The sequence below is a fragment of the Myxine glutinosa genome, chromosome 2 (genome assembly GCF_964187855.1).
Source record: "Myxine glutinosa chromosome 2, kmMyxGlut1.1, whole genome shotgun sequence".
In the NCBI taxonomy this organism is placed as follows: domain Eukaryota; kingdom Metazoa; phylum Chordata; class Myxini; order Myxiniformes; family Myxinidae; genus Myxine; species Myxine glutinosa.
In genome coordinates, this window is record NC_136262.1 from 261949893 (window position 1) to 261963233 (window position 13341).

The 13341-nt window shown below is 50.2% G+C and overlaps 1 protein-coding gene across 2 annotated transcripts in view; it reads left to right on the top strand.

Moving 5' to 3' along the window:
- The first annotated feature begins 547 nt into the window (after window positions 1–547).
- The window catches only part of LOC137420594 (stAR-related lipid transfer protein 5-like), a 77883-nt gene continuing 65089 nt past the window's right edge, over window positions 548–13341 (top strand). The window contains exon 1 of one of the 2 annotated variants that reach the window (XM_068105785.2): window positions 548–644. In XM_068105785.2, the coding sequence (XP_067961886.1) occupies window positions 549–644 (96 nt within the window). In that variant the 5' untranslated portion in view covers window position 548. Of the gene's footprint in view, window positions 790–13341 lie in introns of both variants that reach the window. The other variant, XM_068105786.2, reaches the window with a different exon arrangement.

A 13341-nucleotide genomic window follows, 5' to 3' on the forward strand; every position in this document is an offset into this window, starting at 1 on the left:
TTACCTGTGGGATATTGTCCAACAGCTAACGCAGAATGGATGGATACTCAGTGTAACGTCCATCCGAGAGATGTCACACACACACACTGATGAATCTCCCTGCCTGTGAAACACCAGGATGGCAGTTCATAGCTGACGAGATTCGAACCCAGACGAGATAGCTTCGAGGAGAGTGTGGGTATCTCCAGGCCATCCTGACATCCAGAGTGCAGACACACAATGACTTATTATTTGTGAAAGATCATGGGATCTTTAACGTCCACAAGCTAAAGCGAGTGGACAGGACAGCCGGCTTAACGTGCAACCCACGGCACACTTTGCGTTGCAAGGCTCCGCCGAGAAAAAGAAACACCCGACAGATTATAATCGGGTGAGTAATCGAACCAAGAGCAGGTAGCTTAAAGGTGAGTCCATTAACTGTGATCTTTACATGTATGAGTAAATATTCAATCCCTCGAGAACACTCTATCACGTGATGCAAACAACGTCACTATGTCACGCCCTCCGACCTGACGTCACTATGTCACGCCCTCCGACCTGACGTCACTATGCCACGCCCTCCAAGTCCAATATCACACCTCCCCTCTATTGAGCTTTCCCACGACTTGAGTAGATACACGGGACATCCAAGGTACACCGTACAGGTAACGTCCTGTATAATATAAAGTGTTAAATAATAAATAGTACAGGTCTGTTCAAATGGATTACAAGAAGTTAGCCGAAGCTGTTGCAGATAAACTTCTGGGATACCTTCGGGATGACGCCGGATGGATCGTCGCAAAAAAAACAGTGAGCGTTTCCGAATCAAATCACGTGTGCGTCATTGTGCAGATGTAACACACGTCCAGATCGAGTGAATAGTTCTCTTTGACTCATTTTGTTTCTCTAAATCTGGCGAGGGCGTGTGTTGTTTATGTGTCACGTGGTCGATATTGGTAACTGTGACAGCGCGATGTAACTCGTGGATGCAATAAGGATTATTAATATCATCGGATACAATGACACATGATCCGTACAACACTGTCAATGTAGGATAATTGGTACTTTTGAGAAACAATCTTATATCGTAATTATCATATCATATCATCATAATTATCATATAATTATATCATAATTATCTTGTATCATATGATAATTATCATCATCAACATAAAATCATATCGTAATTATATTATAATTATCTTATAATTATCATATCATATAATTATCATTATATATCATATAAGTATCATATAATATATCATAATTATCTTATCATATGATAATTATCATCATCATCAACATAAAATCATATCGTAATTATATCATAATTACATGATATAATGATCGTATATCATTATCATATCATATACTATCATATATTTATCACATCATAATTATCATATAATTATCTTATGAATGAAAATGAATGATCGTTTTAAGGCCATTTTCCCCGCTAGAGCGGGGGTTAGCCTTGCGGGCCCCATGACAATCATGGTTCCCTGTTTGAGGCAATGTTTTTATGGCCGGATGCCCTTCCTGACGCCAACCCTTAGTCGCCTCTTACGATGCGCAGGGATAGGTGTACCTATTCTAAATCGAGGTACTCACCGTGATCATTCATCCCAGCAAGCTGGTACTCAATTTGCACGACCTCGGAAGGATGACAGGCTGAGTCAACCCCCCTGGCGTTAATTCAGCGATCGACCGGGATTCCGAACCCAGGATCCTAGGATCCCAAGGCGGCACCCTAACCGCTAAGCCAGCACCAGGCTAATGTAATTATCTTATCATATCATATAATTATCATATCATATTTATCTTATCATATCATATAATTATCATCTCATATTTATCTTATCATATCATATAATTATCTTATCATATATCATATTTATCTTATCATATCATATAATTATCTTATCATATATAATTATCATATATTATCATATAATTATCATATATTTATGATATCATAATTATCATATAATTATCTTATATCATAAAATTATCATATCATATAATTATCTTATAATTATCTTATCATATATAATTATCATATCATATGATATAAATATCATATCATATTTAGCATATCATATCATAATTATCATATAATTATCTTATCATATCATATATTATAATGAGCATATCATGTCATCATATCATACTTATCATATCACCACCATATAATATAATTATCTTATTATATCATATTATAATTAGCATATCATGTCATCATATCATACTTATCATATCACCACCATATAATAGAATTATCTTATCATATCATCATATTATATCATAATTGTCATATCAATATCATCATATCATATCTTAACTATCATATTATCATATCATATCATAATTATCATATCATTTCATAATTATCTTATATCATAATTATCATATCATTTCATAATTATCTTACATCATATACTTATCATGTTATATCATAATTATCATATCATATCATCATAACATATAATTATCACATCATATCATATATCACATCATGTCATCATAATTATCATATCATCATCAATGTACCAGATTCTTGACGGAGCATCGGTGCAAAATAATCACTTTTTTAGTGAGGATAATGCCGAGTGGTTGGTTATGCTGAGTGGTTGGTTATGCTGAGTGGTTGGTTATGCTGAGTGGTTGGTTATGCTGAGTGGTTGGTTATGCTGAGTGGTTGTTTATGCTGAGTGGTTGATTATGCTGAGTGGTTGTTTATGCCGAGTGGTTGGTAATGTGGAGTGGTGTGGTTATGCTGAGTGGATTGGTTATGCCGAGTGGTTGATTATGTCGAGTGGTTGGTTATGCCGAGTGGTGCCATTATACTGAGTGGTTGGTGCCATTATGCTGAGTGTAGTGGTTATGTCGAGTGGTTATGCCGAGTGGTTGGTGTGTTTATGTCGAGTGGTGTGGTTATGCTGAGTGTAGTGGCTATGTCGAGTGGTTGGTTATGCCGAATGGTGCCATTATGCTGAGTGTAGTGGTTATGTCGAGTGGTGCCATTATACTGAGTGTAGTGGTTATGTCGAGTGGTTATGCCGAGTGGTTGGTGTGGCTATGTCGAGTAGTGTGGTTATGTTGAGTGGTGTGGTTATGTCGAGTGGTTATGCCGAGTGGTTGGTGTGGCTATGTCGAGTGGTGTGGTTATGCCAAGTGGTGAGGTTATGCGAGTGGTGTGGGTATGCGAGTTATGCTTTCACCACTGTCTGTTTGTTTGTTTGTCTTTCTGTCTGTCTGTCTGTAAGTGAACAAGATATCTAAAAAAGTTGTGGAGGGATTCGGACAAAATTTGGTGTACAGGTTGGTTGTGTGACAAGGATAAATCTATTGAATTTGGGTGAAGATACGAATACGGATCCGGATATGAGTATTATTGTAAAAATTTTAACGATTCTTCACCATTGAGTAGTAAGGCCAAAAACGATATGTCGCATGATATTTCAAAAAGTTGTGAATGACTTGTGACAAAACTTCGTGGATGAGTTGGGTTAGTGGCAAGAACAAGCCGATTCGATGTTGGTTCATGTCGGATCCAGATCTGACCCATCAATGGGACACAAAACGTAAACTGTTCAGCCTGGTGTATGTATGCTCTCTACCGAGTGTCATTCTCGTTGGTTATGTGGATGGTATGGTTATGCCATGTAGTTGATTGGTTGTGGTGGGTGGTTTGGTAATACGCCGAGTGAATTGCCATTGCCTTCCCGGCAGTCAGTAGTCTAAGTTTAGTAGTCCATCAACTAATTCCAGCAGATGGGACCCCCAGTTTAACGTCCATCCGAGAGACGGCACACACATTAATGAATCACCATGCATGCCAAGCACCAGGATGGCAGTTTATAGCTTGGCCAAGATATCTCTCGCTAGACTATCCTGCCAGCTCGTATCATCACCATCACATTGTAATTCATTTGAACAGTATTGATTGACATCCTCAATATTGGAAAATCATCAATAAATATAATTATATCTGTTTTTATCAAACATGTTTGCTTTTCAATCATGAACTTTTGTGCAACGACTTTTGCAACAACGATATTTTGAGATATCGTCCTATATATTGTTTCAGCTCAATCTCTCAATGGTGAAGAACCATTGAAAAAAAATATTTTATCCGGATCGGAATCTTCACCGACATCTAATCAATTCATCCATGCCAAAGACCCAACCTGTCTACCAAATTTCGTCAGAATCTCTCCACAACTTTTTGAGATATCCTGCCACAGACAAACAAACAAAAAGACAAACAAACATGGGTGAAAACATAACCCGTGTCCACTTTCAGCAAAAAAAGACAAAATAAAAATATCAGGTGCAAAATCAACATATTGTAGCGACCCATGGGTCCCCCAAGCAAGACCGGCATCAGAATCTCCTTGCTCCAGCCGGTGACGTCACTGGCGGGGATCCCCGGCGCCAGAGTGGCTGGTCACGTGACCGCCAAAGCGTGCCGCGCATGCGGGTATAATGAGCTACACCTGTGGATCACGTGACCACCGAAGCACGCCTCGCTTGAGAGTGGTTTTCGGTTTCGGTTTCGGTTTTGCTTTATAAGGCAGCCCGATAAACGGGCTTTTTAGTGTTCCCGAGTTGGTTTTACGAATAAACATCTTCTCAGACGAGTTTGTGCCTTGCCATCCTTTTATCCGTATTCTGCTGGAGTCCGGACTCCTTCACTGGTGACCCCGAATTTGCAACACGGCAATGGACACCGCAGTGTCCCTCAAGCTGCCCACCTTCTGGGAAGCACATGCCGCCGTCTGGTTCGCGCAGGCGGACTCCCAGTTCGCCCTGCGTGGCATCACGGAGGACGCCACCCGCTACCATTACGTGGTCGCCGCGCTCGGCTCCGCGACCGCCGCCCGCTGCCTGAGCTTCCTCCAGTACACGCCCGCTGACGGCAAGTACGACGCCATCAAGGCACTTCTGCTGGGCGCGTTCGCCCTTTCCCCGGCTGAGAGCGCACGACGCCTGCTCGACCTACCGGAGCTCGGCGATACGCGCCCGTCCGAGCGCATGGACTACATGCTCACGTTGCTCGGCGAGCACCCCTCGGATTTCCTGTTTCAGGAGCTCTTTCTTCGCCAGCTCCCGGCCCCGGTACGGGTCGCCCTGGCAGGTACGACCATCGTAAACCCCCGCGACCTCGCCAAGGAGGCCGACAAGATCACTTCGGCAAGCCAGCTCGCCGGAGCGGCGAGCCAGCTTGTCAGGGTGGCGGCCGGGAGCCTTCCCGCCCACCCGCCCGACGCCCGCGACGCAGTCTCCTTCCCGGAAACCGCCAAGCCGGCACGACTGGCAGCGGCGACGCCGCGTCGCCCGGTCCCGACGCGTCGACCGGAGCCCCCGCCGGACCCGGCCTGGTGCTATTTCCACGCCAGGTTCAGGCGGCAGGCCTGATCATGCCGACCCCCGTGCACGTTCGACCCCGGGAAACGGGTGAGCCGGCGTTCCCTCCCAGCAATGAACGCCGGCCGTTCTGGAAACCTGCTGTTCATCGTGGACCGAGCGTCGGGGCGGCGCTTCCTCTGCGACACCGGCGCGCAGCTGAGCGTCATTCCCGCTTCGGCGGAGGACAGGCGGGCCGCCGTCTGCGGCCCCCCATTGGTCGCGGCCAACGGCTCCGCCATCCGCACTTTCGGCCCACGCACCGTCGCCCTCCGCTTCGGCAGCCAGCTCTTTCACTGGGAGTTTGTGACGGCGGACATCCCCATGGCTTTGCTCGGGGCCGATTTCTTGTGTGCCCACGGGCTGCTAGTAGACGTGAAACGCCGGCGTCTCGTCAACGCCGAGACTTTCAGCTCCCTGGCGTGCGCCTTGAGCCGGGCCGCACCCACCGAGTTTTCCTGCGCCCTCCCATTGGCGGACGACTTCGCATGTCTCCTCGCAGAGTTCCCGGCCCTCACGCGGCTGACGTTTTCGGCCATCGCGGTGAGGCACGGCATCGAGCATCACATCCCCACTACGGGCCCGCCGGTGTACGCCCGGGCTCGCCGTCTCGACCCCGCCAAACTCGCCGTCGCCAAGGCCGAGTTCACGGCGCTGGAGCGCCTCGGCATCATACGGCGCTCTGGCAGCGCCTGGGCCTCGCCGTTGCACATCGTCCCGAAGCCGGGGGGCGGATGGCGGCCATGCGGCGACTACCGCCGCCTCAACGACGCCACTACCCCCGACAGGTACCCCATCCCGCACATCCAGGATTTTTCCGCCCGGTTGGCGGGGCGGACCATTTTTTCTAAAGTGGACCTGATTCGGGGGTACCACCAGGTGCCCGTCCGCCCGGCCGACATCCCAAAGACGGCCGTGATCACACCTTTCGGCCTCTTTGAGTTCCTCCGGATGCCCTTCGGCCTCAAAAACGCGGCGCAGGCGTTCCAGCGCCTGATGGACGGCGTGCTGCGCGACCTGCCCTTCCTCTTCACCTACCTGGACGACATCCTCGTCGCCAGCACGTCCAGAGCCGAGCACCTCCTCCACCTCCGGACGCTCTTCGGCCGCCTCAGCGAGCACGGCTTGATTGTCAACCCGGCCAAATTTCACTTTGGTGCGGCGACGATCGACTTTTTGGGCCACCGCATCACCCGGCACGGCGCTGTGCCGCTGCCGGCCAAAGTCGAGGCCATCGCCGCTTTCCCACGCCCCCGCTCTGTCAAGGTGCTGCAGGAGTTCCTTGGGATGGTGAACTTCTACCACCGCTTCGTGCCCCGAGCGGCGCAACTCATGCAGCCCTTGTACGCCGTCCTCCGAGGCCAGCCGGCGAAGCACGACGTCGTCTGGTCCACGGACATGGACGCGGCTTTTGCGGGCGCGAAACGGGCCCTCGCCAACGCCACGCTGCTGGCCCACCCGGTACCCCATGCCCCCCATCGCCCTCACCACGGACGCCTCCGACTACGCCGTGGGCGCGGTCCATGAGCAATGGGTGAACGGGGCCTGGCAGCCGCTCGCGTTCTTCAGCCGGCAACTCCTGCCCAACGAGCTGAAGTACAGCACGTTCGACCGCGAGCTCCTCGGGCTGTACCTGGCCGTCCGCCATTTTCGTCACCTCCTGGAGGGCCGCCCATTCACGGCCTTTGTCGACCACAAGCCATTGATTTTCGCAATGGCCAAGGTCATGGAGCCGTGGTCGGCCCGCCAGCAGCGCCACCTCTCCGCCGTGTCGGAATACACCACGGACATCCGGCACGTCGCCGGGAAAAGACAACACCGTGGCCGACTGCCTTTCTCGGGGCCGGCGCCAACGGCGTCCACCTCGGCGTGGATTTCGCCCTGATGGCGACGGACCAGACCACCGACAGCACGGTGCAGGCGCTCAGGGTGGCAGACACGGGCCTCCGCTTGGCTGACGTCCCCTTCGCGGGCACGGTCCTGCTTTGCGACGTCTCCCAGGGCCGACCGCGCCCCGTCGTGCCGGTCTCCTGGCGGCGCCGCATTTTCGCTTCCCTCCACGACCTCTCGCACCCAGGCCGGAAGGCGTCCCAGAAGCTGGTGTCGGCACGCTTCGTCTGGCACGGGTTGCGACGGGACGTCCGCGACTGGGCCAACACCTGCACAGCCTGCCAGCGGGCCAAGGTCCACCGTCACACCCTGGCTCCGTTGGCTCCTTTCACCATGCCTGAGCGGCGTTTCGACCACGTCCACGTGGACCTGGTGGGTCCCCTGCCCCCATCGCGGGGGTTCACCCACCTGCTCACCATGGTGGACAGGACCACCAGGTGGCGGAGGCCGTGCCCCTCACCTCCACCACCACCGCCGACGTGGCGCAGGCGTTCATCGCCACCTGGGTCGCGCGCTTAGGCGCACCGGCGGACATCTCGTCCGACCGCGGCCCACATTTCACGTCCGAACTTTGGGGTGTGGTCGCCCGCTCGTTGGGAGTCACTCTGCACCGCACCACGGCCTACCACCCCCAAGCCAACGGGTTGTGTGAGCGGTTTCACCGCTCCATGAAGGCCGCACTCATGGCCGGCCTCCAGGATGACGGGTGGGCCGACCGGCTCCCGTGGGTCCTTTTGGGCCTTCGCACGGGCCCCGGCCCACATGGACGTCGGCCAGCCGCCACCACTGGCTCTGCCAGCGCGGCGCAGCCGCCCCCCGTCCACTACACCCCCCGTCCGACCATCCACCACCACAACGGACCCCCCCCCCCCCCCCCGCGACCGGCCAGGGGTCGTTTCGGTCGGGTCATCCTGACCCCCCTCAGGTTGACCTCCCTGGACCAAGTCCATTCTGGGGGGGCGTGTGTAGCGACCCATGGGTCCCCCAAGCAAGACCGGCATCAGAATCTCCTTGCTCCAGCCGGTGACGTCACTGGCGGGGATCCCTGGCGCCAGAGTGGCTGGTCACGTGACCGCCAAAGCGTGCCGCCCGTGCGGGTATAATGAGCTACACCTGTGGATCACGTGACCACCGAAGCATGCCTCGCTTGAGAGGCGTGGCTTTCGGTTTCGGTTTTTGGTTTTGCTTTATAAGGCAGCCCGATAAACGGGCTTTTTAGTGTTCCCGAGTTGGTTTTACGAATAAACATCTTCTCGGACGAGTTTGTGCCTTGCCATCCTTTTATCCGTATTCTGCTGGAGTCCGGACTCCTTCAATATTAATATATATATACCGACAACTGGGAGAACGATAAAAGAGCAGGAAAGTATAAAATAAAGAGTTGGACAGATTGGGCGTAGACAAAGAAGGCTACTTTGGAATGGCTAAGAAGAGGTCAGCTCCATTGGGATGGAGAATGAATCATTATAAACAGCCAAGGCCAAGACACGACACTAATGGCTTTAAGAAAATGACGGGACTGAGTGAATTGGACAGGTGTAGGTTCTGCAAGGTAGAAACAGAAAGTATGAGTCACCTCCTATCAGGATGTAAAAAAATAGATGTCAGAGCAGATGTACAACACAAGCCACAACAAGGTATGTCAACTAGCACATCTGCAGAAATTCAATATCCCAGTTCCACAAAACTCATGGAAACACAAACCAAAAGCAATCATTGAAAATGGACATAATGCTCATGCATGACCTGATGATCTCATTGAGTATGAACATAGAAAACAAAGCATTGCGACAGAGTATTACATAGGTACATGTGGTACTTAGATGCAAAAAAAGAAAAGATGGCATTGCTAATTGAGATGTAAGAACCCAGCAATTTTTGGCAGAAATCAAGAAAATTAGCAAATATCATGATCTCAAAAATTAAGTGAAAAGATCCTGGAAGTTGAAGAACATCGAAATTGTACAAGTGATAATTGTCTACTCCGAATAATGGTGGTACTTTTTATGGCGCTCCTGGGACTGAGGGGGGCAAGATGCTTACCTGCACAGATCTCATGGGTCTTATACTCAAACCCACAAAATGAATAAACAACACAACAACAAAAATGCCACAATAATATGTTTAATGAAATTAATGCATGGAATAAAAATGAAAGGTGAGGTACTAAATCCTAATTTTGAGATGTCTCCACTCAGACACGAAAACAGACAAGGGGAGAGATAATGAAAAGAAAATGTTTTAAAGCGGCTGGCACTCAGCTTTGCTCCAACGAGATCACCGAATGAAGTCGGCAGCATAAGGTGGCTCGAAGCCGCTCGCGCGGGAAACACAAAGATGGTGCGAAGTTCCTCTCCGCATCGCCACGAACGTGAGGGGGTTCATGTGGCAGGTTCTCCTTCACTCTTGTCTCCCTCTGAAACGTGACGTGGCTCCAGGTCCCCCAAAAAACACCACCATCAAACAACACCCCTGGCTCCAACGTTGCAAAGGTTCTCTGAGCTCCGAACAGTTCTCTGCACGAGCACCACACGACACAAAGCGACTGCCCGCCACAAAGCCAGCACAGAGACAGAGCGAGCGATTCTTCCTCTCCCCCCTTTTTTTTTTCTTTTTTCTTTTCTTTTGTATACTGAATCGAGGCTCGTGAAAGAGCTAACATTTATTTCACAAACAAATCAACCAGACAAACAAAATATACAAAAAGAGGGAGCGGAAGACAAGATGGGGAGAGAAGGGGAAGCACACAACCACAACATTTGAGAGCAGGGAGAAGTGTGGGAGGGAGAGGGCTTGGGGGCAGGAGGCGTGGGAAAGGGGAGGGGGGGAGGGGGAGAGGTATAAAACACAAGGGGACCGAAATTAGCGGGGGTAGAAAAGATCAAGGTTTTGGATGGGGTAGGATAAGAGATGGTGCTGAACAGCTGTTTTAAAGACCTGGAGGGTGGAGTGGATTGAAGAGAGTGAGGGAGTTTGTTCCAGAGGCGGGAGAAAAGAGGAATGAAGGAGTGAAGGTGAGCAGAAAGTCTTGATTTTGGCAGTTTAACTATAAGAGGGGGGTTGCAGGCAGATCTTGTGCGACCTGTAGGAATATTTGGGGGACAGAGCCCAGAGAGGGCTGGGGGGGGGGGGGCAAGGCCAGAGAGGAGTCGGTAGAAGACGGAAAGACCACCAACCTGCCTGCGGTGAGTGAGTGAAAGGCCCTTGGAGTTAGCTTCATCGCGGGAGATTCCAATGATTCTGAACGCTTTGGTTTCAACAGCGTGAAGACGGGCTAGGTGTGAGGCAGGAGCTCCAGACCAGAGGGGAGAGCAGTATTCCATAGAGCTGTGGAGGAAAGCCTTGTATGTGGTGAGGGAGCTCAGGTGTGCCAAGGAAGGACTTCGCACGACGGAGGATGCCCAGTCGGCGACTGGCTTTGGAGGCAGATTTGAAATGTGGTTTTCCCAGGAAAGATCATGGCAAATAGTGAGACCCAAAAGCTTGAGTGACAGAACTTCTTGGAGAGGATTATTCAGAAAGTGGATGGGAGGTTTTCCAGTCGGTCTTTTTGGAGAGACATCGTAAGAGTGTGAGATTTATCAGGATTGAAAGACATGTTCCATTTGTTTGCCCAGTCTGTGATTTTGTCCAGGTCTGCAGAGAGTGAGGAGGCTGCAGACTGCGATCTGAGGGACGAGGAATGGAGCGACAGAGAGTAGAGTCGTCAGCCAAGAGATAGAGAGGATTTTCAGGAGAGTCAGAGAGATCATTGATGAAGACCAGAAAAAGCACAGGGCCCAGAACACTACCTTGGGGAACTCCAGCCTGAACAGGCAGAGGAGATGAGAGAAACCATTCAGGGCCACACGTTGACTACGACCAGAGAGGAAGTCCACCAGCCATGCGTGGAGATTTCCATGGATACCAAAGGAGGAGAGTTTGGTGAGCAGAGCAGGGGTGCCAGACCGTATCGAAGGCACGTGAAAATGTCAAGGGAGACAGCTCTAATTTCCTGTTTGGCGTTGAGGACCTCCATTCATTGTTGAGAAAGCAGAAGCAGCATGTCCAGAGTAGAGTGACCAGGTCTGAAACCAAATTGATGATCAGAGATCAAGCATTGGAGAAGAGGAAAGATTTCATATCTGAAGCAATGATGGATTCCATGACTTTGCTGATAATTGGGAGAAGGCTGATTGGTCTGTAGTTGCTGGGATCTGTTTTTTCATCTTTTTTGTGCAAAGCGGTGATGTTGGCTGATTTCCAAGCAGATGGCAGATGACCTTGAGCAAAAGAGAGGGTGAAGAGAACAGAAAGAGGGAGTGAAAGAGCAGAATAACATGATTTTAGGACCCGTGGGCTGATGCCGTCAGGACCAGTTGCAGAATCAGAGTCGAGGGTTGACAGAAACTTGTCCACCTTGTCAGGAGGAAAGGACACAGAGTCCAGGAGCAGCTGGGTATGACTGGGTACGGTGGGTACAGAGAGGGATGGGTTTGGGACACAAGATTTAGAGGCAAACACAGAGTTGAGGCATTCAGCTTTTTCACGTGTGGAGTCAGGTGTGGAGTCAGCCGTTAAGCCGTTTGAGGTGAGGGAGGGGATGGAGGGGGAACAAAGACCAGAAACAGATTTGACCAGATGCCACCAGGATTTGGAAGAGGGAGACAGATAAGAGAGTTCGGTCTTGAGAACGGTGAGATATTGTTTCCTGGCTCTCCTGAGGGTGGACACACACTTGTTTCGGGCTTTGTGAAAGGAAATGAGATTTCCTTCCGTTGGATTTGCTTTCCAGGAGACGAAAGCAAGTTGTTTCAGGGCAACATCCTCACCACAAGATTCCGTGTACCATGGATGGGAGGAAGGGTATGACAACTGAAGACGAGATGGGATAAATCTGTGCATGAGAGAGAGCAATTTACTTTGAAAGAATTCCCAGGATGAGTTGATGTCAGAGGCGGTAGAGATGGGAGACCAGTCCAGATGATTGATGGCTGCTTGAAGACCGTGCCAGTTGGCCTGAGTGAAATGCCAGACTCGTCGACTCTGAGGAGGCTCTCTGAGAATGGTCAGAGAGATGTCCACTTTGACAAGCACATTATCAGATGAGCCGATTGGAGCAGAAGAAGAGCAGTAGACATTTTCAGGGAAGTTTGTCATAACCAAATCCAGAAGAGAAGATGCTCCGTTGACTGAGATCCGGGTCGGGAAATTGACAGATTGTGTCAGTCCCAGTGAGTCGCAGAAGTCCTTTGCTGAAGAGCCATGGCTGGTGAGAGAGGTACCCACACCCAGCCAACTGGCATGGTGACAATTGAAATCACCACATATGAGGAAGAGAGAGTTGGGATGGGTAGATAGAAGTTGGTCGATATTATCAGACAGCGAGATGTAGATGGAGTCATCGCTGTTTGGTGGACGGTACAACACACATGAACAAAAGGTGGGAGCGAAGGGGAAGCCGTAGCCAAAGGTATTCCTGGGGGTGAGGTGGAGAGAGGGCAGTGGAGGGCGAGTGAGGAAGAGAGTTTTTTATAAAGATAGCAACCCCACCCCCAGGACGAGGCTCAGGTCTATCATACCGGAGGAGGGAGTAACCTGGGAGAGATACCAATGCATCAGAGACATCATGAAGGAGGACCCTGCTCGAACCTTCTCGCTCTGACATCACCCTGACGCCACCCCGACCAATCACCGAGTTCCACTGAATCACCCCATGGTTGGGCTCGACCAATGATGAACTTCGGGGCGTGGCCTTTTTCCTCAGTCAGTTGGTGGGATGGGGTTTACTTGTCTATCGAGAATGTTCGGCTCTGTTCGGGAATGTTCGGGTTTCTGTTGGCAGTTATGTCAGTTGTTGTTGTTGGTTATAGACGTGGGTTTGTATGGCAGACTGGTTATAACTGTAACAACATCGGGAAAAAAAAATCAAAGGGAGCAATCACATACCGGGGAAAATAATCCTAACCCTACCCAGTCAACACAAGCTCCACCCCCCCCGCCCCCCCTATTGTGAAGACACAGAAACAATCTTCAGCTCACAGTTTTCCTACTTAAATACATCGAGATTGGCTTCCTACTCGC